Source organism: Fonsecaea erecta (assembly GCF_001651985.1).
Source record: "Fonsecaea erecta strain CBS 125763 chromosome Unknown Scaff13, whole genome shotgun sequence".
In the NCBI taxonomy this organism is placed as follows: Eukaryota; Fungi; Ascomycota; class Eurotiomycetes; order Chaetothyriales; family Herpotrichiellaceae; genus Fonsecaea; species Fonsecaea erecta.
In genome coordinates, this window is record NW_017387256.1 from 1126497 (window position 1) to 1147406 (window position 20910).

The following is a 20910-nucleotide window of genomic DNA, read 5'->3' on the forward strand; positions in this document are numbered from 1 at the left end:
CGCCCCCGGCTCCCCGGAACTCGTCAGTGGTGCTAAGATCGGAGCCTGTCAATGCCGAATTCATGGCCGTAGCCCTGGCTATTTGGTGGTCGTTGTAAGGCTACTAGGCCTCCATTCACCATTTGTTATTGGTAAACGTGGCGCTGAGTTCCACCAGCAGCTGGCCCCTGAGGCGATCAATATTCGGCGGTCTGCGATGTGCATGAGACGTGGAAGCTTGGAACGAGTTCTGGAGCATCGGGTTAGGCTAGTCTATAGCGCAAGTTGTTTCACCAGTCTTTTCATCAGGGAACTCGCATTTCTTTGACCTCGTCCTAATTCTTCTTCGGTTTGAACCACCTTCTGTTGATTGTGGTCGTGTACCTATCTTGGACTCGACGCAACATCTCAGTATCTGCTTTTGAAGCCACATCCTCTCCCTATCCGTTGACATGGCTCAATAGCAGCGACCCCTTCTGAAAACTTGGCGTTGGTCCAATGCCACCATCACTTTGACTAGCCGTTACTTTTTCCAAATCTCGCGGCATTCCCAAATCCTCATATAATTTTAGAGCAGTGTCCGCCTTCCGGCAGAGACGTCCCTTCAAGATGTGTCACGTTCCCGACGGTCAGGTCACAACGCCGCTGTTGGACAAAGAACTAGCCCAGCCGATGAATGTGGGATCAGACAATGGAACTCAGGATCCAAGTCGTAGTATAGCTTTGGATTTCCCCATGCGTTCGTCCGCCTTACATCTGCATCAGGATGACTTCTGATAATCAGCAGCAAACTGGACGAGGGCAAAACCGTACAGCAGCAAGCGGCTTCTGCCTCAAACCATTGCACACAGAGGATTCAAAGCCGAACACCCTGAAAATACCCTGAACGCTTTCAAGGGGGCCGTGGAAGTTGGAGCCCATGCCCTCGAGACTGACATCCACTTGTCCAAGGACAGTGTGGTTGTACTATCTCACGACCCCGACCTGAAACGGTGCTTTGGAAAGAAAGAAAAAATCATAGACTGTGACTGGGACTATCTGAGTACCATCCGCACCACCAAGGCCCCTCACGTACCCATGCCGCGTCTCCGAGATCTACTGGAATACGTTGCGCAACCGGGCCTGGAAAATGTTTGGCTGCTCCTCGATATCAAACTCGACAACAATTCAGACGACGTGATGAGACTAATAGCGAAGACGCTGGCCTCGGTCGACCCTGGTCAACGGGCCTGGGAGGAGAGGGTCGTGCTCGGTATCTGGGCGGCCAAATTCCTGCCTTTATGCATGAAATATTGTCCAGGTTACCCGATATCACATATTGGATTCTCGACCATTTACGCCAGGCAGTTCTTGAAGGTGCCGAATGTGTCGTTCAATATGCTGCAGAAGAGCCTCTTCGGTCCTTTGGGCGCTCGGTTCATCCGAGACGTTCACAGAGCCAAACGCCCACTCTATGCTTGGACGTAAGTCCTCCTCCTTCAGCAAGTCCCATGTGTGATGTTTCAGGGTTGGTGCATTAGCTACAACCCCCAGGCCGAGACTTCTCACGAGGACGTACACTGAAGAGCGACACTAACGTGATGGTGAAAATAGTGTTAATGACTCGAACCTCATGAAATGGTGCATTCAAAACAATCTCGATGGTGTCATTACAGACGACCCTAAAACATTCAAGAAGATTTGCGACGAATGGGACGACGAAAAGGAACCAGTAGCCAAAATGACTTGGGGCCAGTGTCTCTACACGCTGTGGGTTTGGATCATGATCGCAGTTTTTTCTAGGTTCTTCAGGCGCAAATTCCCAGAGACGGTGGAGCATTTTATCCAACAGAACAACTTGAGAGTGAAGGCGGTCGAAACCATGGAGGAGTGATGGCATAAAATGAGAAGGAAACCAATCCCCCGGGCAATGTGACATGGTAGACACAAAAGCGAGACGGGACCTCAGCCCATCTCGAACAGTTGAAGGTTTTTGTGTGTGAAGGATATCTCGAGTCGCCCGTGAATCGTGCCAAGAGATCCAGGTCTTAAGTGGCTTAGTGCAAAAGGCCTAGGTCCGACACAGCTGGCGGCGTTCTTCCGGGCAGGACTTGCAGGATTGTGCCCATGGCCTTTATACGTCTTATTTCTGGGAACGGGTGCTCTCAGTTTGAGCCATAAGTCTCAGAGAAGGCCACCGCGGGTCAATGCAAGCCTGCCTGTCAACGGCTTCACGGATATGTGGTAAGATCGGAATCCTTTTCGCACCTTAGAGCCATGGTCGGGAGAGAGCTCGATTGGCGGCGACATGCGAGTTGCACGTGGGCAACAGCACCGGGTAGCCCAGAGGACAAGCTCAACCAGAAATCCTGAGCACATCCGTATATCCCCGGCGCGCTTTTTGGCTATAATTAACATTACCAAATGCTTTCGTACGCTACAGGCATGTCTTGAGACCAGCTGTCTGAGGGGTGCTGTCCCGCAGAGGCGCTACACTGCTCAAAATGGCCGTCTGACTGCTCTTCAGCGACAGATATCAACGAGCAATTGAGAGGCTCGGATATTCTGGAACAGGCCTCTTTTGCCTCTACTAAACACAAGGTCTTCGACAAGCAAAGCACGACCCTGTGTTTCCGACCCACGTCCAAGCAGTGGGCCTTTTCGATGGCCGAGTCCTTTGAATACTCTGTCCCTCATGGGGGAGAAGGTATCCGGCTTGATATTGGTCTACAACGCTGTTTTCTACACGGCATTCTACGATGAGGCTGATTAAATAACGGTCCGCATGGAGTTTGATGCGCGATTGGCTGTGTTGCACGCGGTCGGATCATGGACAGGAATTTCGATCGCATCGGATGTACATTGTCTCCTCCTTGAAATCCTAGCTGAGGTACCGACCTTTGTCACTTTACGATCGAGCCAGCCAGGATCCAAAGCATCTGGCCTGCGTTTTACGTCGGGATTGCAGCAATCCTTGGTTGTGGCTGGGCTCTCTAATAACGTGCTAGCCTCGCCGTGACCCTGGTATTACAATTCATCATCGAGCTGTGTGCCACCGAGTCCTTTTACATCCTCGATAAGCTGCTTGTCAACTTACACATCCAGCCCGCCCATCTACCGCGACCGCGGCTTACAACCTCATCAGATGCTTGTTGAGCGCTGAACGCACTGGTGTCACCGCAACCATGATCAAGGGCATGGGTCGTGGGTAGTGCCTCGCCTGTATTGCATTGATATGCCTGGTGACGAGTCCGATGCTGTGGGCCGTGACAGAACTGGGTCCTGCATGGCGGGAGAAGACATACGTGAAGGGAGTCGAGGAGGAGGCAATGCATGGCGGGAGAAGACATACGTGAAGGGAGTCGAGGAGGAGGCAATGTAAACGTGAATGTGGAATGCAGGCAAAGCTGATGTAAGAGACACAAGCAGAGGTGGAGGCATTGAAGGATTTTTGATACTGAGCAAAGAAATTGGGCGACAGGACATCAAGCAGAGATACAAAGAGAGGGTCAAGGCCAATTTTCGTCCGCTCGTGGGATTGCACAAGTATTCGGGGGCATTTGATGGCTTTTTCTCCGATTGATTGACTCTAAATACGGCCGAATTTCTCTATCATATTGAGTGCACATTTGCGACGATCCGACTCGGAAAATGAATTCGGTCGAAGATATTCTATGGAAATGCCACTGTAATTGATTGTATTAAGGTGCAAGGAGAATGCTAACCTATTCAAGTTATGTAGTTCTCCACTAATTAGCCTATCCGGTAACGGCAATGGCTAGCCCATGACCAAGGCGAGGTCTTGGCGTTGGGGGTTGAACTTAACCCCTATTGATAATGCCTTTACCTTACACGTACGTCGACCTCGAGCTTTAGGAATACCCGCTAGAGGAATTTGAGCACAGTAGAGGAAAAATCGTTCCAGAGCTTGGTGACTCCAGCGCTATTCAGCAGCTCTCCCAGTCAAAGGCCTTCTCCCAAGCATGCCCAACACGGAGGACTTTATCGTCTCGCCACAAACCGCTCACAATTTGCATGCCTACAGGCAACATAACATTGCTGTCGTCCTCTGCACCAATTTTTCCGATAGGGATCGACATGGCAGGATGGCCAGTAGCATTGAACTGCACCGTGTTGGCCGTCAGCCCAAGAGTGGGCGCGATTTGTTCGATTGGCGGCGTTGTCCGGCTCCCATGCTTTCTGGCCACGAAGGAGGTTGTTGGAAGGATCAAAACGTCGTAACTTTGCAAGGCCGCTTCGTAGTCCTCTCTCAGCTTTCGGATGAGGTTCAGCGCCTTGCAATAAAGATCAGGACTGTGCTCCAAAAGATAAAGGCCATTCAAGAGGATGTTCTGCGTGGTGGCGAAGCTCTTGTCAAACTTGGCCTGGTCCCAATGGCATTTGGCTTTCTCTAGGCCGGGCAGTCCAACCCCTCGGCGACCATGGGCGCAACCCAGCAAGGTGAGACATCCTGAGAAGCGTTGTTGGATCGTCCAAATGGCATTGCCTGTTGGATGGAAAGGAATCGAAACCTCTTCGACGTGAGCACCCAGTTCTTTGAACTTGTTTGCTGCCGCCATTACTTTGTCCCGGACGTTGAGGTTGAGCAATGGCATTCCGAAGGCTTCTTGGAGAATGCCGATTCGCATGCCTTGAACGCCGAGTGACTCGCAAGCTTTCAGGTCTACAGCAAACTTTACCTTGTTTGGTGGCGGTGCGCCGCACTGCCGGTCGTCCAGGCCATCGTATCCAGCGGTCGCTTCCAAGCACTGTGCCACCTCCAACACAGTCCTTGCGAGGATGCCTGCGTGATCGTCGACTGCGTCATTGCTCGCGATTCCTGTATAGGGAATGAGTCCAAAGGTAGGTTTAAGCCCGACTAGTCCACAGAGCGATGCAGGGACTCGTACACTTCCCCCTTGATCGGCACCGAGGCCGATGTCAACGAGGCCAGCTCCGACGAGCGCGGCTGCCCCCGATGTGCTTCCTCCGGCAGAATAGCCATATGCTTTCGACCCTGGTTAGCAGCATACCATGAAGACATTGAGATGTCTCTTACCACGAGGGTTTTCGATAACGCCTTGGGCACTGGAGTTGGAACTGGTACTTTGACATAAATTCTCTGACTGCGCCGTGCCGACTATCTCCCCCCCTGCGTCGAGAACACGTGCTAAAAGTTTAGTGAGCAGTTAGCCGGTTGAGCGCACACGGAATCTACGTTGGGGAGAGTCTGACTCACTTACAATAGTAGCATCGCTAACGGGTACCCAAGGGTCAAAAACATCTGTGCCCATGACCTGCGGAATTTCTGGTATGGTCAGAAAGCCACCGGTTAATTACCGAACAACTCACCTGCTACTGCAATGCAGTCCTTCAAACAAATAGTCTTGCCTCGGAGAAGACTATTACACTCGAGCGTGTCCTTGATTGAGAATGTGTAGGACCATGCATGTCCCAACACGTTTTCCTCGAGGCTGGGTCGTTTGATGTTCAAGCGGGGAAACCGGTGGTAGTCGACACCAGGTTGGTAATCTGGCAAGCTTTCCACGACTTCCATACACCCATGGAATACTTGCAGCAATTTCGTGAAGTCGGATTCATCTGAGGTAGAGGGTTGTACGTCTATTTTCTCCAGCACCTTTCGAACATCTCTATTTGTGACTGGGTTGTCGCTAAACGCTGTCAGTATCCTATTCATACCTCTATTAATTCTCGTGGTGGGCAAAAATCTGACCTTGATATTGCCGTGAATAGAACCGACATCTTGGTAAGAACGAATGTAAAGCCGACGTCGATTTCTTCGAGCCCAGCTTGTCTCCTTCGATGAGCACAACTGCAGATATTGACGCTTTAGACCGACCAGGCAAAAGTGTCTTCAAACAACATATCAATAGAGGGATCTCCGTCATGTGGCACGATCGAAGATACAGGCGGGTCAAACATCGGCTTTCATCGCTATTGCTAATCGGCATTATACTCATCCTGAAATGCGCTCTTGGCCGCGGGCATCTGCCGTTTGCTCGATCGGATTCGAAGCTATGGGCCGCTACCACGCGCAAATCACAACAGACTTACTATAGAGGTGGATCACGGCAAAGGTCCGATATCTAACATTCTCCTACAAAAGAAGTAGGAGAAGTGTAACCAAAATTTGGACCCCAAATTCCTTATCGTACAGGCGCATATTCAATGAGTAGGAGAAGTGCTATCAAAGTCCTGGAAATAACATTCCTTATCGCAAGCTCATTTCTTGACCAATTCCCCGTTTGAGCCTATTCCAAGCTTTGGTGCAAGGACGCGGAGCAAATAAGGCTGCCTCTCGGGTGTCAAATAAGCCCTAACTGGGTAGAGTTGACATTATGGCTAGCTGTCGTATATATAGTTCTCTACGAACTAGACGGATAGAGGCCCCAAAGATATCTGTTTCCTTGCTACTGCTGCTGAATATCAATCTCAAACATGTCGGCATCCAAAGTCTTCCAGTGGAACGACCACGATGACTTCCCTCGCGACTTCAAAGGCTACGGTGAGCAGTCTTTCGACCCACAGTGGCCGAACAATGGGAAGATCGCCGTCTCTTTTGTGATCAACTATGAAGAAGTGAGCGACGATATGCTGCTGGGAAGAAAACGCTGCTAAGTTTGCCCAGGGGGCTGAAAATTCTGTGCTTTTGGGGGATCCAGGCTCGGAATGTCACCTCTGGGAGGTGGGTTCTCCAAACATCCATGCCCGATTCCAGGTCAGTGACAATATCAGGGTGTGGGCAACACTCCGCATATTGGCGAGCGTGCGGTCAACATTGAGTCCGAATATGAGTACGGCTCTCGCGTCGGAGTTTGGCGACTTTTCCGCCTTTTCAACAAGTACAACTTTAAATACACCTTGTATGCAGTGGGCAAGGCCATTGAAGAGAATCCAGAAGTTGCGATATCATCGGTGAGAAATGGCCATGATGTTGCTTCGCACGCCTACAGGTGAGTTTTTCTCCAGTCTGAAGAATTGTGACTGACAGGTGCACAGGTGGATTGACTACCACCACGTCTCTCGGGAGGCTGAGAAGGCGTACATCAAGAAAGGCATCGAGGTGATCCGCGACATATGTGGAAAACCACCATCAGGATGGTACTATGGTCGGCTGTCGCCGCGCTCGCGTGCTCTGGTCTGGGACGTCTACCAGGAGATGGGTATTCCCTTGCTCTGGCAGTCGGACACATATGCCGACGATGTCCCATACTGGGTCGATGTTCCTGCCGAGGTTAGCAGCCTTGATCCCAAGGGAATGCTTATGATTCCCTACTCTTATGACTGCAATGGTCTGTGATCCTCCCCTTCCCCCCTTCATGAGTTTCCGATTCCCTGTCGGCCCGTAAAAGCTTCCGAGCTTATCGATGGCAGACTACAAATTTACGACACCAACGGGTTTCAGCGGCAACAGCGACTTCTACGATCACATCAAAAGCGCCTTCGATGTTTTATACGACGAGGCATCATCAGGCCTTGGAGGTAAAATGATGACAATTGGTCTGCACTGCCGATGCGTCGGCAAGCCTGGCAGGATGACTCCCCTAATCAAATTTGTTGAGTACATCGCCGCCAAGCAGGGAGTTTGGGTAGCTACACGAACGCAAATTGCGGAACACTTCAGAGAGAAATTCCCGTACCAGAAGGGCAAGCTAGCAGAACCAAAGAGTGGCTGATATCATTGGTCGAGAGGCAACATACATAGCACAACAAGACAACATCAGACAACTCCGGAGTCGGACCGTGATGTAGTTATCAAGTATTGAGACGGAATCCCATGACTTTACAGCAGCCAAGAAGACCCAAACGTGGCTTACCAACGTTTTATCATTCACAAGTCCTTGAAATCGATATTCGGAAACCCTGCGAGAGTGAACTCCAGCAAGTGCTCTTGCAGAATCTGCTCTTTTATTGCCTCCAATTCTTCCACGTCCCAGTTCACCCATACCGTTATGACATTCAGAGAGTTCGCTTCTGGGCTAGCCACCCAGACGGCGAAGCTGCCTGCCAAATCCTTTACCAGGAACCGGTCCGAACCAGCAGCCCTTTTTTGCTTCTTTAGTCAAAGGAGAGGTGTGACAAGAACTTGGAATTACCTTCGTCAAATGGACCAGACATGTTGGCCGATTTCCTTCTCATAACCGTGTCATACACTCCCGGGTGAACACTGATGGTCCTGAGGTTTGGGACTTCGTGTTGTAACGCTTCCAATCACAAGGTGCCATTAGCTGGGGCCGGATCCTCTTATGCATACAACGCTTCCAAAGCGACCGCGAAGTACTACCGACCGCGACCTTGATCGAAGAGAACATGCTTAGGAGACCCGCCAAGTCTGTCACATGAGCCTAAAGATGTAGACTGTTGACCGACTCCTGAGCCTGTCGATGCTCGACTTGACCTCATGCAAGCTCGACAAGGTCTGGCCAAACATGATGATGTTGTCCGCGTTGGCTCGCGCAAAAGCCAGAGCTGCAAACATGCCTATTCAAGTACCTCCACCTGAGATGAGGACAGTCTTCCTGGCTGCAGATATGCTTCCATTTTTGGGATCAATGGCTGCATATGACTTGGGGTGGAAAGTTGAACTAAAGATGGAATTTCGCCATGAGGATTGATAAGCAAGGGCAGCAGTGTCTTCAGCGGTATCTTTGTGTTTCTCGCCATACCTATATATGATAGACCTAGTACTTGTAGGACAGCGAACTAGACAACAAAGCTTCGGCTGTGGAGCCAAATATGCAATCATACTGCGAAATCGCTGAATCAAGGCTGGAAGCGACCCGAAGTGGGCAAGCAACAACTTGCCCGCGGAACGTCCCTTATCATCACAGGTCTCGCAGCAGGTATCATCAGATGGGAACGATGTCATTAAGGATAGAATCTAGAGCGAAGAGAAAGAGGGATAAGTTCACCACCTTTAGTCACGTCGTGGCCAATACCCGACAGGACCCCCGTCATCCTCAGCCTTCCCATTATCCCTGAATAGGCGTCGTTATACGAAATCTTATCTGTTTACTACTCCCTACCAGCCGTCTTCGACAATGGGTCAACAACGCCCCGACTTTCCGAAGCTCAAAGCATCAAGATTAGCATCGGAGGAACCGAACGACCGCCCACTCCCTGCAATAATTGATATCCCTCTTCTTATTAACTGCCCTGCACATGTTCTAAACCTGATTCAGCGATATATGAGCCGTATTATAAACCCTTGCAGTTCCCTACGCGACCTCAGACTGAGCCTGCACCGACCTCCCCTCCAGTCTTTCACCCGCGTGCTTTTCTGCGCCAGCGTCTCGGTGAAGGTGCATTCAGCCTTGTTCATCAACTGGGGCAGGAAGTGCATGCTCCTGCTCCATGTACTCGTGGAGTATATGGTTTGGTGCCACGACGTGCTCCTCATTGAAGTACATTGTGTTCTCAATGTGGAAAATCCCCCTGTGGTGGGCAATCTTGGAAGCAGCGGTGTAAAAAGCAAAGATACCGCCGGCGTCCTTGATGTGAGGGATCTTGATAGAATCGAGGCCGAATCAGTGCGCCTCTCCGGCAGCAAGGACCTCTGTAGATACCTGCATGATGTGCAAGCATGATGAAGCCCCTGCTGATAGTACTTCCTGCTATACTGCCACAGGTGTCGAAGATTATCGGTCATGTCGGGAAATTGCTGCTCAATCGTGGGAGTCCTACCGTAGCCGCCCAGTTCAATATGAACAGGAAAAGGACGGCAACGAATTTTTTACCCGTCCAGTCGAGGAGCTGAACCACAGTCGGCGGATTGCTTCAGTTCCAATTTCTGGTCTGAACCTGTATTGCGCACGCCTGTCAGCGTGGATGGCTCGAGGCAGGGAACGATGGCTTTACGATCTCCCAGATTCAAGCTGCCCACAGTGGAAGAGACACAAATGTAAGACCGCTCAGCATCCGAACTCGCCGAGTCATTCTCTTCTCGTCGAGGATCCATTGCAGGAGCAGGCCGAATGGGATTTGTAGGATCACCATGATGAAGGAGAGCAAAGATCAGGTGCGCAAATTATTGCTAAATGCATTCTGATTGCAATCACCAGTGATGAATGGAGAGCCATCGGTGTTCAGCGGAGTTACTTAAGACGGAGCCGAGATAGACTAGAAAGCTTTCGGCGACAAGCAACCCGGGGACAAAAGAAGTTTTTAGCCCTTGAACGCCCTTCTTGGGTTATCTTCGGAAGGGGGTTCCCGGGCGTAGAGGTCTGAAGCACTCACAAGTTGGCAAGAATCTCTTCCTTAGCGGACCTAGGCGCTGCAACGGCTACTTTGGAACCATCATCTGGAGTAAGCTTCTTTCGGAGAAGCAGAAAGAGATTCAGTGTGGCAGCAAGGCCCATCAAGACCTCAGAGACGACGTAGACCACAGTAGGGACTCTTGAATATATCCGTCAATATCCCTTCAGACATCGTGAGGACTGGAAGAATCCATATCAGCAGAATATTTGGGCGTCTTTGTTCGAGAGGCCTGGAATGATGCCACCAATCACGGAGCCTAGTGCTTGCAGGTTGAGGATATCGTTGCGTAAAAGCCCTTTTCCTTCTCCTTAGGATACCTAAGGCAGTTGGAATAGTTCTCCGGCCCCAATTTGTAAGAGCACAGCCTTACGCAAACAGGATGTGATCGGCCGTGACAGAGACAATGCCAGCACCTATACCGATCAAGACATCCCCGAGGAGGGGGAACGCTATTCCACCGTGGGGATCAGAGTTCAACGGAGTTTAGATGTAGAGCGCAGCTTCCTCTCAGCACTCAATACCTTGATTCGAAATGGAGAGTAACTCTACCATATACTCAACGATGTCCAAAGACATGGTATACGCTGGACCCAGCTTGTTGAGTATGGTACCGCTAAATGCACTGTCAATTATTACCACAGAGCAGAAAGTTGCATTGACTGTCTCTACAACACTCGCAGAGTCTGGCTGGCCATCTCCTGCGCCCAAAAGATTCAAGGCGTCTGTACTTTCTCATGTGCCGGAGGAGGGCTCTGGAATCGCATAATTGGGGTTAGGAACAGCATTGACTAGTGTCGTTCAACTGGGTTGACGAGGGAAATCACTCAGTAGGGAAGAGGTGGGTTGGCCGGGCAAAAGCAAAGACGACAGAGGAATTGGCTAAATAGTATGTCGCGACTTGAACTGTCGAGAACCCGGGCATCATATCATAGGCCTACTTCGAGGTCCCTACCTTGGTCCGAGAAGCTCGAGGACTACATAGGACGAAATAGAGTGAAGCCATAAGTCATAATCCCCGACCCTGTAACTGCAGACGATTGCGGTCGTATTCGTGTTTCTGAGACGACAAGGCGGGGAAAATGGATAGTCATATGGAAGTGACACGTATCGCGTAGTGGTCAGCAACGAGAGGTGCGATACACAATACAGCTGTCATTGACCTTCTCCAACCATCCAAATGAAGCAAGAATGGCAATAATGGATGTGTGACGGTAATCGCCGGAATTCCTTCATCATATTATGGCGCATGCACAGTTGAATGTGTTAGCTCCGTCGACTTTTGGACAGCCTAAATATTCCGACTGTTAGATACATCTCCCGTTGACCAGGTTCAGGCTACTAGGCCCAGAAGGAAAAGAGCCGCGAGATCTTGGGAAACGAGCAGGCGAGATTCTGGTCGACTGCTGACACTGGATTCCTGTCTGGAGCCCAAGGAGAGATCGGTTCTCGAAGGGAGACAGGAGAGTCCTGCATGGGTCGAAGGGTCAAGGTGAGCGAAGTTGGAGTGTGAAGCTGGAGGCGAGTAGGTGTGATTTTAAAAGCAGCGCCAGGCCGAATCCCCAAACCCCCACATCCGGTGACGCGTGAATTTCACGCGTTAACGTCCAAATTGTTATTTTCCGTCCTCACTGCCAAACCTCTGCCTCCCTGCTGGACAAGTCGTGTCATAATGCCTCGCGAGATCATCACAATCCAGGCAGGCCAGTGCGGGAATGCTATCGGGTCTCGTTTCTGGCAACAATTATGTCAAGAACATGGGATTTCTCGTGATGGAAACCTCGAAGACTTCGCTACCGAAGGCGGTGACCGCAAAGATGTCTTCTTCTACCAGAGCGACGACACGCGCTACATTCCCCGAGCCATTCTCATCGACCTCGAGCCGCGAGTCATCAACAGCATTCAAAGCGGCCCTTACAAGAACATTTACAACCCCGAGAATTTCTTTATTGGCGAACATGGCATGGGCGCAGGGAACAATTGGGCGGCAGGATACGCCGCGGGCGAGAGGGTCCAAGAAGAGATTTTTGATATGATTGATCGAGAGGCCGACGGCAGTGACTCGCTTGAGGGATTCATGCTCCTCCATTCTATTGCTGGCGGCACTGGATCGGGCCTGGGATCGTACCTGCTCGAGCGCATGAATGATCGGTTTCCCAAGAAGATCATCCAGACATACTCGGTTTTTCCAGATACTGCGACTGGTGATGTAGTGGTAAATCCCTACAACAGCCTGCTCACCATGCGGCGGTTGACACAGAACGCTGATTGTGTCGTGGTTCTGGATAACGGCGCGTTATCGAGTATTGCTTCCGAACGACTTCACGTTCAAGAGCCCTCTTTTCAACAAACAAACCAATTGGTCTCGACGGTCATGTCGGCTTCCACGACGACACTGAGGTATCCCGGTTACATGCACAATGATCTGGTGGGAATTATTGCATCTCTGATACCCACACCACGATGCCACTTCCTGATGACCGCTTATACCCCTTTCACCGGGGACAATGTGGATCAGGCTAAAACCGTGCGCAAGACCACCGTGCTTGACGTGATGCGCCGCCTCCTTCAACCGAAGAATCGAATGGTTTCCATTACACCCTCCAAATCTTCTTGCTACATTTCAATCCTCAACATCATCCAGGGGGAAGCCGACCCGACTGATGTTCACAAGTCTCTTCTGCGCATTCGAGAGCGGCGAATGGCAAATTTCATACCCTGGGGCCCAGCCTCAATTCAAGTGGCTCTGACCAAGAAATCCCCATACCTGCCAAACACGCACCGAGTCTCAGGTCTCATGCTCGCGAATCACACCAGCGTTGCTACCCTTTTCCGGAGGATAGTGGTACAGTACGAGAAAATGCGGAAACGAAATGCCTACTTGGAGCAGTACAAGAAGGAAGCCCCATTCGCTGAAGGGCTAGCTGAATTCGATGAAGCGAAAGAGGTTGTGATGGGCTTGATTGGTGAATATGAGGCGGCGGAGAAGGATGATTACCTTGATCCCGACGCTGGAGAAAAGAAAGTTGATGGTGCTGCCTGAAGTGGCTAGTTCGGGTTGAAAACGTTTCATGGTCAACGCCGGTGAACAACAGCACGAGGGCGAGAAGGGTTGGCATATATGACGACTACAACCGCTGACTGACATGACGGCAACATGTGGGACAGACACCTGTAACCGGATATCGGTACGCGTGTCGTGGTGTTTGATGCATGGTTAACCAGGATGTTTCCAATGCGGTGGAGTTTGCAGTGGTGGGCCGATGTCGCATGTCTGAGTCGCTGGGTGGGCGAGACTCCAGCTTACGGACATTTTCCCTTCAATCGTGTGGGATTGGACCAACCAGGTAAACGCCGCAGCCAGGAGGTTGGGAAATATGCAGGGTCCAGATGAGGTGCAGATCGAGCATGGCCAGGAACTTCCGAGCAGTCCCTTCCAGCACATGACCTGAAAATTGACAGATGCGAGAAAGGTCAGCTTGCGACTGTTGAGAAGGTTATTTCACGATAACGGGAGATGCCGTTCGCATAGAAGGTCTGGAGTCCAAAGTGTGGCAGCCACAGATACGACGTTCGTCTCGTATGCAGCCACACAGACCCAATCTGAATGGGCGAGCCGAAGCTATGGTCGCACGCCGCATTCGGAGGAAGCCAACCAGACTGCTTTGACAGAGGCCAAGACTAGTGACAGCTGCATCCCAAGTGAGGAAAGCCGCGTCGCAGCCCGCTACAGGTGCCAACAATGCAGTTGAGTTGAGGCAGGCTGGTGGTTGGTCATACTCGCAACGTTTTTGTTGCCCATGTGGGAAGCCGTTCTGCTGGTTGAGCGGACTCAGGTATCTGGAAGGTCAAAGGGAACGGGTCAGCATCGACCGTGACGAGAGCACGGGCAGGCCAGAGACCCAAGCGCTGAGACCGACGATCTGGACCCCCAAGGGGAAAGGCCGCTGAACGAATTGAGTTGACCGATTCCGTCACCACCGTCCGAGTCTGGCGGGCTGCAAGGAGGATAAGGAACAGACTCAAGGAAGACAATCCAAGGGGGATCCCAGGTCGTGTAGAGCAGAACGAGACGATGGCATTACAGTTCCCTAGATAAAGTACTGTAGATGGTCGATTGATTCACTTGTGTTTGGCTCTGTGACTTGGTCGCCAGTATTCTGGGCTTGTGGCTCTGCCGAACGGAACAACCTCGCGACCACCGCGGAGCTTATATGCGCCACCACCACCACCACCACCCACCAGCTCGGACTGAACGCCTCGTTGAGAGTTTTGGCGCGTCTCCATCTATTACATGTACTGTACCATCCCCATCCCCGTCTCTCTTTCCGGTTGCGCCTTTTCCCGGCTGCACTGCCTTCTTCGCCTCTCGCCCCCTTCCGGCTCTTCGTTGTCTGTCATCGCCCGCATCTTGGATTTATCTCGCACTTCTTCGGCTTTGTTGCTTCTTGGACCTGCGACTGTCTTCTACAAGTTCCACTTATTTGGCTCTCATCTGGTCTCTTAGAGGGGTTCCCCCAGTAGTCGGTCCTCCCTTGCGCTTTTAGGTTGCTGGGTCGCCGGTGGCTCAAACTTGGGTTAAAGTCCCTTCTCCTCCATCCCATCCCATCCGCCATCCACTCGTTGTCAAACTCCGAACCACTGGATCCCGTCATCCCATATCCACATCGACACCCACACCCCTCTGCCGTGGGCCGTGGCCATCGCCTTCAAATCCCAAGACAGCCACCTTTGTCACTAGTTCAACATGCGAACTAACCACGAGTAGCCACGCCTCATCTTGTGGCCTTGTCCCCTGGCTTGATTGTCCATCTGACTAGCAAACTCGCTACCACCCAGGCAGTACATTACCACGACTCATCTACACCCAACGCACTATCTTGCTTCTTCTGTCTTCTTTACCACCACTCTCACTCCAGCCGCCCCTGCAACGGCAACCTTATAATCAGACTATCATCTGCCTTCTATCCTCTCAGCTCTAACCACTATCACGCTATCTCTTACACCCGAATCACCCTCGATACGACCTTGTTCGCCCTTCGTCATCGGTCACGAGCCTGGTTACCTGCGCCGAATCTTCCACACCCGCAACGTCCAAGTCTCCTCCAGATAAAATCCCCTCTGTCTCCTCAACATACCCCTTCTTTGATACCGAACCCCATATTCAACATGAATCGCTCACGATCTGGCTCTGCAACCTCCAACACCAGCAAAGAGCTCCCCGCTGATAACATGGCTATTCAGGTGCAAATCAGCGACGAAAAGAGTAAGCATGGTCTCGGGAGGTGATCCTGTTTGTTTGGTGGTGGAAACTAACAGGTTCTCTTCGCAGCAATCAAATTGAATGTCCGGCCCGTTCACACCGTCTCCAACGTCCTGGAATTCCTCTCTGCCTCCACGAATCTACCAGCGAACGTTCAGCTCATGCTTGACGGGAAACCTCTGGAACCATCAACCACGGTGGGAGAGCTCAAGCTCCAAGAATCATCAACACTCAAGCTATCTTCGCCACCACGAAGTACAACTCCAACTGATCCGTCACAACCATCACCTCCTGCGCTGCCAACGGATCTGAGCACCGCTCAACCCTCAGCGTCTACGTCAGCGTCATCAACACCGATACCTTCGGGTGCGGCAACACCCACAAAGAGGAAGTCAAACAAACCCAGGTGTTCCAAAGACGGATGCAAATCGCCAGCTCAGCCGATTGTGGGAGACTGTGGTTTTTGCCAGAAGCGTTTCTGCGGAAAGCACCGTATGCTGGAGTCTCACAACTGCGAAGGGCTTGAGGACGCCAGAAAAGCAGACAAGGATCGCAATGCGGCCAAGTTAGAAGGAGAGCGGACCGTCATGCTTCGCGGCCTCTAGAGAAGGGATCACGACTCCGAATGATTTGGGGCAGCACCCTAAACTTGGAGGGAAATGACATGTGTGACGGACTTGCAGTATCTTTGACGTTTGTTTCTCTGAACTGGGCTGTAGCGTTGCTACGTGGAGTTCTCAGAGCCTGCATGCGGCGGTTTGCTGAACTTTCTCATGGGAAGGGAAAGGGTATGGAAATCATCACCCCGTCTCGGGGTAGGGTCTGGGTCTGGGCTTGGGCTTGGGCTTGGGCTTGGGCTTATCGGATCTGGAACCGGGAAATATCACCACGGGCCATGAATATGGAAACAGACAATGTGGTTTTTGAATGGGATTTTTTTTGTCCTGAAGTCATCGAACTCGTGCTGCCTGCGTTTGTCCCGCTCCTTCTGGGCTTGCTGTCATCGATCTTATCTGCGCAAATGGAATGGGGCAGTGAATTACTCGTGTGACATCTACATATACAGAAGTAGATCAACGGTCACCTTCGCATTTGCAATCAAGACGATTCAAACAAAAAAGTCCCCTTGTACAAGCATAGCATACAATGCTTCACGGATACCGTGCTTGATGCAGAGCAACGGTTGACCTGGTTGACTTAGTAGTTCGACTCCTGCGGCCTAACGAACTGGCGTGGCCGCCTCACGCGAATTCCACTGCCTGCTCGGTCCGAGATTCGGTGCCTATCCAGCTAATGCGATACCTTAGTAGGCCTCCTTACCGGAGACAAGCATGGGAGATGCATGTTAAAAGCTTGAAACCGTGGCAGGACAGCGGAGGTCCATGAATAAGCACTGTGATTGCCAGGTGTGTTCTTCTGCCCTACCTGCTACGGGGATGTTTGTGCTCGAGCTACATTCATCTTTACGTCGGCGGAGCGATACATATAAAAGTCGTGTGGCTGTCTTTTGAAGACTCTACTATACATCCTGTAATCTGCAAATCACACCATCGTGCTCAGCGCGCTGGTGTCGAACGCTGGAGGTGCATTGCTATCTCCAATAAGCTGAGCTCGCGTTTTCATACGGATACGGATATGTATAAAGGGTGTCCTGTGTTTGAAATTTCCAGGGATTCTGTACGTCTTGCTTGACAATCGGCTGTGGCTATGGTGGCTTTTCCGATTCAATGAATGACTGTCAACAACATCTGAAAATCTCTACAGGCGACCCGCTTGCAGGCAGTGATGCGACCCTCTGGTCGCCAACTCACAAAACGCCAAAATGTGGTGATTCCCAAAACTTGTAATATCATTAGGCTAGCCGTGTGTTTTGTGTCTCGAGAGACTTAAGTCAAATTGTAGGGCAGTCTCTTCTAGTAGTGGCGCGAGCTCCGTTTCGCCCGTCATCTTCCCTCTATCTTGCGTTCTGACTGCCCCGAACACGAATGTTCTCCCTGCGCCTAGGCAGTCGTCTCACGATTTTCCCAGAAATTGAAGGTACTGATCTTGTCCACACTCCAGGCTGCGTCGCCGCCATTGTTGTTAAGAAGAGCGTTACCTTCTTGAAACCTACCCGCATCTCTCTTCCGCTTGCAGTACTTCCGGGCGCACGTCTCCACGGCTTGCCAATCGTCTGCGTTGAGATAACTCTTTATAGACTTCCCATCCTCGTGGAGTCTGCAGAATGCTTCGCGGACCCAGGTGAGACAATTGAATGCCGAGTCGTCGGCTGGGATTGGGAGATCTCGAAGAATCGAGTGAAGGCGCTCTTCATCTGTGACCTTGCACACGGCGACGCGAACCAGCGCGCTTTGGGCAATCGGGTTCGAAGGGATGTCTTGCTCCTCGTAGAAGTGCTTGTGAGTGTTGTGGTCGAGATGAGCTACATGATAGCGAACTCCTTGGTCAGTTCGCCGAGCCGTCTGAGGACCGACAATGATAGACCAGTGGTAGGAGTCGCAGCTGAGGGCGTTGCGAAAGGAAGAATTCGTGGACGAGGCACTCCGCGGATAGAGGACGATATAGAGTCGAGGCTTGTCCTTTGCCGGCTTGAGGGAGGAGGTGGACTGGAGAGAGCGAAGGAATTGGGGCTTCGTCGAGGATGGACTCATTGCTCTAGCAACCCACTCTGGTGTCAAAGTCAATTATCCTCAGTCAAGGGGAAGAGGGGCAGATCCAAAAGGGAAGACATAACAGCCCGCGGTCTGCCCTAGCAACGAGCTTGGAGAACCATACGGTCGGCACCACAGGCACAAGCCATTCTTTATGAGTGGGCTGGAGCCGAAAGAGAAAGATGGAAGAAGCGAGGGAGACATTTGCTTCGCTTCTAGCCCCCTCGGCTAAACCATTGTTGGTCCGGTCTGAACCCACCGCGAAAGAACATTTGTGGTTGGGACGACGGTCCATCATGTATGCTGGTGAGCGTTTTCTAAATCTGCACGGATTAACTGCCGTTGATATCATCCCGAAGTATGCCTCAAAAATGCCTTGATAAACTTCTTTCACGACCCGACCGGCCCGGATTGGTGATGAGATCAGACAGATGCTTCACGTGAAGACTGAACATGTTCTCGGTGGGTTCCTTGTTACTCAATATAGAACTAGACGCCCGCCCGCCCTTACCACCCTCCTCTTCCACGATGACGAAATGTGTCGTTGTTGATGTCCTACACTTTGGTATCGCATTTCGCCCGTCTTCAGCCTGCCGTGGCTGCCGTGAGCGAGAACAGATCTGATCAGCTGCAGGGCCTCCTGATACGACGTGCTTGAAGATTGACCTTACCACGATGAAATGGGTCGCGTGAGCGCTTCATGCCGAAGTCTTCGTCGCATGAGCCACAACATTCCACGTCAAGTCGACTGCGAGGTGACGGAGTGGCGGCAATGAAGAGGAAAGGAGTGGCAGGGCGACGGAGATCGCGGCTGGTCAAGCCACAGTTCGTGGCTGTGCATAGATGACAATACACGAGGCCGGGGTACCTACGGGTACATACTGTAGCCAATCTCCTGATACGGGTGTTTATTGGCTAAAATGGGGCTGCGGTGGAGAGAGAAGGAGGGAAAAAAGCTCGCCAAGGAATGATTGGCGCTGAATCAGACGTCATGGGTGGCTGCAATCAAGGACGTGAATTGCAGGGACGGTGCCTAGAAGGGACCCAGGTTAAACAAGGTTAGGAGGCTGGCATCAGCCGAAATGGCAGGCAGGATGATGTGCCCTGTTCGTAATCCGAGTCCCTGTGCCAGGTGCCCAGTGAAGTGACTGCCTCCGCCTCCCCAGCCATCCGCAGGAGTCATCTAAAAGCGTCTTGTATCCTCCTTCGCTCGCGCAATCTTCCTTCTTCACCATCCCCTGTGTTCTCCAAAGACTGTCGATTTTTGCTCGCAAGCTTCGCATTTTACGCCCATCAACCATTCCAATCGTGTCTTACCCAGACCTCTCTAATTGAGCCAACATGCCTTTCACAGCATCGTAAGTCTCTCATTCCAACTTCCGTCTCCTTCCGCGCAGTGCGCCAGCAGAGCGCTGACCCGCCGATTCCAGCGACATCTGCAAGATCATTCTTGCCATCATCCTCCCTCCTCTTGGTGTCTTCCTCGAGCGCGGTTGCAATGCCGACTTCTTCATCAATATCCTGTTGACTATCCTGGGTTATATTCCGGGTATCATTCATGCTCTGTACGTTGAAAATGCGCCAGGCAACCCTCACTCGAAGCCGAAGTTAACAATTTTGCAACAGCTACATTATCCTGAAGTACTGAGTCATGAAAACCTAATGTCGTATCATCAAACTTCGACACCCTTCCACTTCTGTCGAGGACCGACATCACCTCGCCGTATTTTGATATTCCCCACCTTGCTTTTGATTCTCCGAGCATGATACACAAGACAATCGCCATTATGCTCACAAACTCATTTCGGAACGAGATCAATCTCACGGGGGAAAACACAAAAGATTGAGCCGGCATGGGCCCGGGCATTGAGACTGGATAGGGTGGTGTGACCTGGAGCATTGCACCGACTTGTTTGCTGGACGGATGGGAACTTTTTCGTCCCGCTTCGGCGCACAGAGGTCGATTTTGCTGTACGTGGTTCAGACGCAGAAGTCTTAATTCATCATAATGAGACAGATTCTACATCCCATACATTCCGGGATTTCTCATGCTCATTCCTTGTGAACGAGTTCGCTCCCGGCTAGTTTACCAGCTTCCTGAGAGATGGTGAAACTGAAAGCGAACCTCGGAGCTGCCATATCCGAGCCTCCTAGATTGTGAGAGCCTGGTGGCCCAATCTTAGCCCCATTTCCAACAGTTGATATGCGTCATCTAGGGCTGGATCAGATTGACTGGCAATCTTAACTCGTACACAACAGGGAATATACCCTTGTTGTCCTGTAGCAGGATGACAAAATCCCGTTTGTGGGGACGTGCTGTGGTAGCGTGAACCGCCCTGGCAAGATGAAGTCTCGCCGACGGAGGGTGCTGGTCCCGAGTCCAGAAAGAAAGGAGGTCCTACGTCAACTTGAAAAGGGATACGCTGCAAGCAGAAAGGATACTGTGAGGGTGATATACGCCCACAGACAGACCGAGATCATTACGCAGAAATCACTTTGCCAAATCATCCCAACTGCATCGAAGCGCCCTGTAGCCGCCGCTCATATCCGAGCTTTACGCCGATTACTCCATGCGGCCTTTGCCAGGGAACGAAGTGTCACGTGATTGCACTCTCTTTCGGTTAGAAGTATCCCTAACCGCTGGCTCAGCGACTATGCTTCATCCAATGCTTCACATTCGACCACATCCACCATGATGCTCTCCGGGTTTCAGGCTATACGACCTATCGCAATCCAATATCCCAGCCGCCATCGTCATGCGTC

At 51.4% G+C, this 20910-nt stretch overlaps 7 protein-coding genes across 7 annotated transcripts; 5 read left to right on the top strand and 2 right to left on the bottom strand.

The window, feature by feature from the left end:
* Positions 1 to 588: 588 nt before the first annotated feature.
* On the top strand, positions 589 to 1852 carry AYL99_11304 (hypothetical protein; the record flags this gene model as incomplete). Its single annotated transcript, XM_018842810.1, has 3 exons — positions 589 to 718; positions 767 to 1442; positions 1573 to 1852. 3 exons carry the CDS (start codon positions 589 to 591, stop codon positions 1850 to 1852), a joined length of 1086 nt encoding a protein of 361 aa, XP_018688223.1.
* Positions 1853 to 3905: 2053 nt separating this feature from the next.
* On the bottom strand, positions 3906 to 5721 carry AYL99_11305 (hypothetical protein; the record flags this gene model as incomplete). The annotated part of the gene is made up of 5 exons (XM_018842811.1): positions 3906 to 4966; positions 5018 to 5110; positions 5198 to 5266; positions 5311 to 5630; positions 5693 to 5721. The coding sequence occupies 5 exons, from the start codon at positions 5719 to 5721 to the stop codon at positions 3906 to 3908; spliced, it is 1572 nt and encodes a 523-aa protein (XP_018688224.1).
* A 696-nt stretch (positions 5722 to 6417) lies between these two features.
* AYL99_11306 (hypothetical protein) lies at positions 6418 to 7655 on the top strand (the record flags this gene model as incomplete). The annotated part of the gene is made up of 5 exons (XM_018842812.1): positions 6418 to 6558; positions 6608 to 6664; positions 6715 to 6932; positions 6979 to 7271; positions 7354 to 7655. The coding sequence occupies 5 exons, from the start codon at positions 6418 to 6420 to the stop codon at positions 7653 to 7655; spliced, it is 1011 nt and encodes a 336-aa protein (XP_018688225.1).
* Positions 7656 to 11905: 4250 nt separating this feature from the next.
* Positions 11906 to 13276, top strand: AYL99_11307 (tubulin gamma chain; the record flags this gene model as incomplete). The annotated part of the gene is made up of 1 exon (XM_018842813.1): positions 11906 to 13276. One exon carries the CDS (start codon positions 11906 to 11908, stop codon positions 13274 to 13276), a length of 1371 nt encoding a protein of 456 aa, XP_018688226.1.
* A 2126-nt stretch (positions 13277 to 15402) lies between these two features.
* Positions 15403 to 16101, top strand: AYL99_11308 (hypothetical protein; the record flags this gene model as incomplete). Its single annotated transcript, XM_018842814.1, has 2 exons — positions 15403 to 15499; positions 15566 to 16101. 2 exons carry the CDS (start codon positions 15403 to 15405, stop codon positions 16099 to 16101), a joined length of 633 nt encoding a protein of 210 aa, XP_018688227.1.
* A 1395-nt stretch (positions 16102 to 17496) lies between these two features.
* AYL99_11309 (hypothetical protein) lies at positions 17497 to 18147 on the bottom strand (the record flags this gene model as incomplete). Its single annotated transcript, XM_018842815.1, has 1 exon — positions 17497 to 18147. One exon carries the CDS (start codon positions 18145 to 18147, stop codon positions 17497 to 17499), a length of 651 nt encoding a protein of 216 aa, XP_018688228.1.
* A 1341-nt stretch (positions 18148 to 19488) lies between these two features.
* Positions 19489 to 19795, top strand: AYL99_11310 (plasma membrane proteolipid 3; the record flags this gene model as incomplete). The annotated part of the gene is made up of 3 exons (XM_018842816.1): positions 19489 to 19505; positions 19578 to 19712; positions 19774 to 19795. The coding sequence occupies 3 exons, from the start codon at positions 19489 to 19491 to the stop codon at positions 19793 to 19795; spliced, it is 174 nt and encodes a 57-aa protein (XP_018688229.1).
* Positions 19796 to 20910: the final 1115 nt, after the last annotated feature.